Source organism: Zea mays, chromosome 10, assembly GCF_902167145.1.
Source record: "Zea mays cultivar B73 chromosome 10, Zm-B73-REFERENCE-NAM-5.0, whole genome shotgun sequence".
NCBI classification, from domain to species: Eukaryota; Viridiplantae; Streptophyta; class Magnoliopsida; order Poales; family Poaceae; genus Zea; species Zea mays.
Genome location: NC_050105.1, coordinates 88,072,522 through 88,074,298, shown reverse-complemented (window position 1 = coordinate 88,074,298; position 1,777 = coordinate 88,072,522). Strand labels below are relative to the sequence as shown.

Sequence of the window (1,777 nt, the reverse complement as noted above, 5' to 3'; positions counted from 1 at the left end):
CTAGAATTCTCGTTAACTAAAGCTAGACACGCGAATGACTCTTTAGAGTATGCACGAGATAAAGAAAAACTGTTAGAGAGTGAAGATATGTAGAAAATCAATTTTATAAAAATGACTCTACCAATGATGATGATGATTCGGAGAGAGATTTCAGAAAGACTTTTGTAGATACTCTTATCTTATTAGGTAGAGAAAGGTAAAACAATTTATAATTTAGAACAATGCAATAATTTTGTAATTCACAAACACATAACTGATGCGGTGATAGACGTGCCACTTGTCCTTTATTATATTAATGATTTCTGGCTAGAGATTTCCACGGAGAGTAATACGAGCGTCTACAAGAGTCTTATTTGCACTCGCGAGAGTACTTTTTTTTCTCTCTCTTCAAAATCTCTATTTTTAGCTCTATAGGTAGTCTCTCGAAGTATGTAGTTGCAATAGCTAGTAGTGTGGGTTGACGACGAAGCACTTTTCCCTGATCTCTCCCTCATCGCCGGTGAGCACCTGCACCTTGCCCATCTTGACCATGGCCTTGGCGAACCTGACCTGCCACGCCTTCTCGACTGCGGCGTTAAATTGGACGATCCCGGCCGTCCAGGGGTTGTCGAGCAGCGTGTTGTCGGAGACGAACAGGACCTTGTGCGCAAGCACGTTCTTGAAGTACTGGTTGTCGAAGGTCGCCGGCGTGACTGGGTCCTGCGGCACCACCGTGGGGTCCATCTGGTCGTCGCTGGACGGCCAAGGGCACCGCGCCTTGAGGTGCCCGGCGTAGGCGGGGTCGAGGGACGGGTCCGTCCACCCCAGCTGCCCGCTGAAGTTGTATAGCCGCTGCGTGAAGGAGGAGCAGTGGGAGCGGCCGATGGTGTGCGCGCCGGAGAGCGTGACCATGTCGTCGGCGGACAGCCCCTTGCGCTTGAAGCTCTCGATGAGCTCGGCGACGACGTCGGTCGGTGTGGGGACATTGTTGTCGAGCACCTCGTCTTGTCTGGAAACTCGGCCGTCGCGGCGCCCCGAGGGGACCTCGTACTCGAGGCCGCCGGCGGAGCAGGCGCTGTCGCGGGCCGCGAACGCGACGATGTCGGCGCAGGAGACGGTGCGCGGGCAGTGCGCCTCGAGGGCGGCCTTGGCGTCGTCGATGACGTCGAAGCCGCGCATGCTGGGGTTGTTGGCCACGGAGTCCTTCTCGGCTAGGTTGCCCGGCGTGGAGTTGATGAGGATTGAGGCGTCGCAGCCCCGGACGAAGCAGTCGTGGAAGTGCATGCGGATGAGTCCCGCGCCAACGCCCGGGTCGCGGACCAGACCGCGGCGGACGGCGTTGCGCACGATGTCCTCGGCCTGTGGGCACGAGTGCTTGTAGAAACCGACCTGCAGCGACGACGGGTGGTGCGGGGCGTGCGCCGTGGCCGCCGCCACGACGAGGGCGGCCGCCGCCCATGCAAAAGCCAGCCACGTCGAGCTCATCGTCACCAACAATGCTGTTGATCAGTTTTGTTTTCGAGCGAGGTGTGGTGACCGAGAGTAGGTAGAGAGAGACGTAGAGTTGAGGGGATGAAAGATTTGCGCGGCTGGGTCTGTATTTATTATACAGGCGAAGAGTGCAAATGTGCAGCAGTTGGGGGGATAGCGTGTGTGCGTGTCACTGTGTTTGTGTACCCAGTCAACATATGTGAATACCCTAAATCCTTCTGGCATGCATAGAACAGCTTTTGCCTTGTTCAAACTAATATAATCCCACGGAAACGTATAGGTGAATTTTAGCTTATTTTTCCTTATA

General features: G+C 54.8%; 1 protein-coding gene across 1 annotated transcript; it reads right to left on the bottom strand.

Annotated features, from left to right (window-relative positions):
* Nucleotides 1-287: 287 nt before the first annotated feature.
* Nucleotides 288-1,553, bottom strand: LOC100281950 (peroxidase 1). Its single transcript, NM_001154868.2, has one exon. The coding sequence runs from the start codon at nt 1,462-1,464 to the stop codon at nt 445-447; it is 1,020 nt and encodes a 339-aa protein (NP_001148340.2). The 5' UTR covers nt 1,465-1,553; the 3' UTR covers nt 288-444.
* Nucleotides 1,554-1,777: the final 224 nt, after the last annotated feature.

Coding starts and splice junctions, on each gene's coding strand:
- LOC100281950 (NM_001154868.2), bottom strand. CDS start 1,464: ATGAGCTCGACGTGGCTGGCTTTTGCATGGGCGGCGGCCGCCCTCGTC.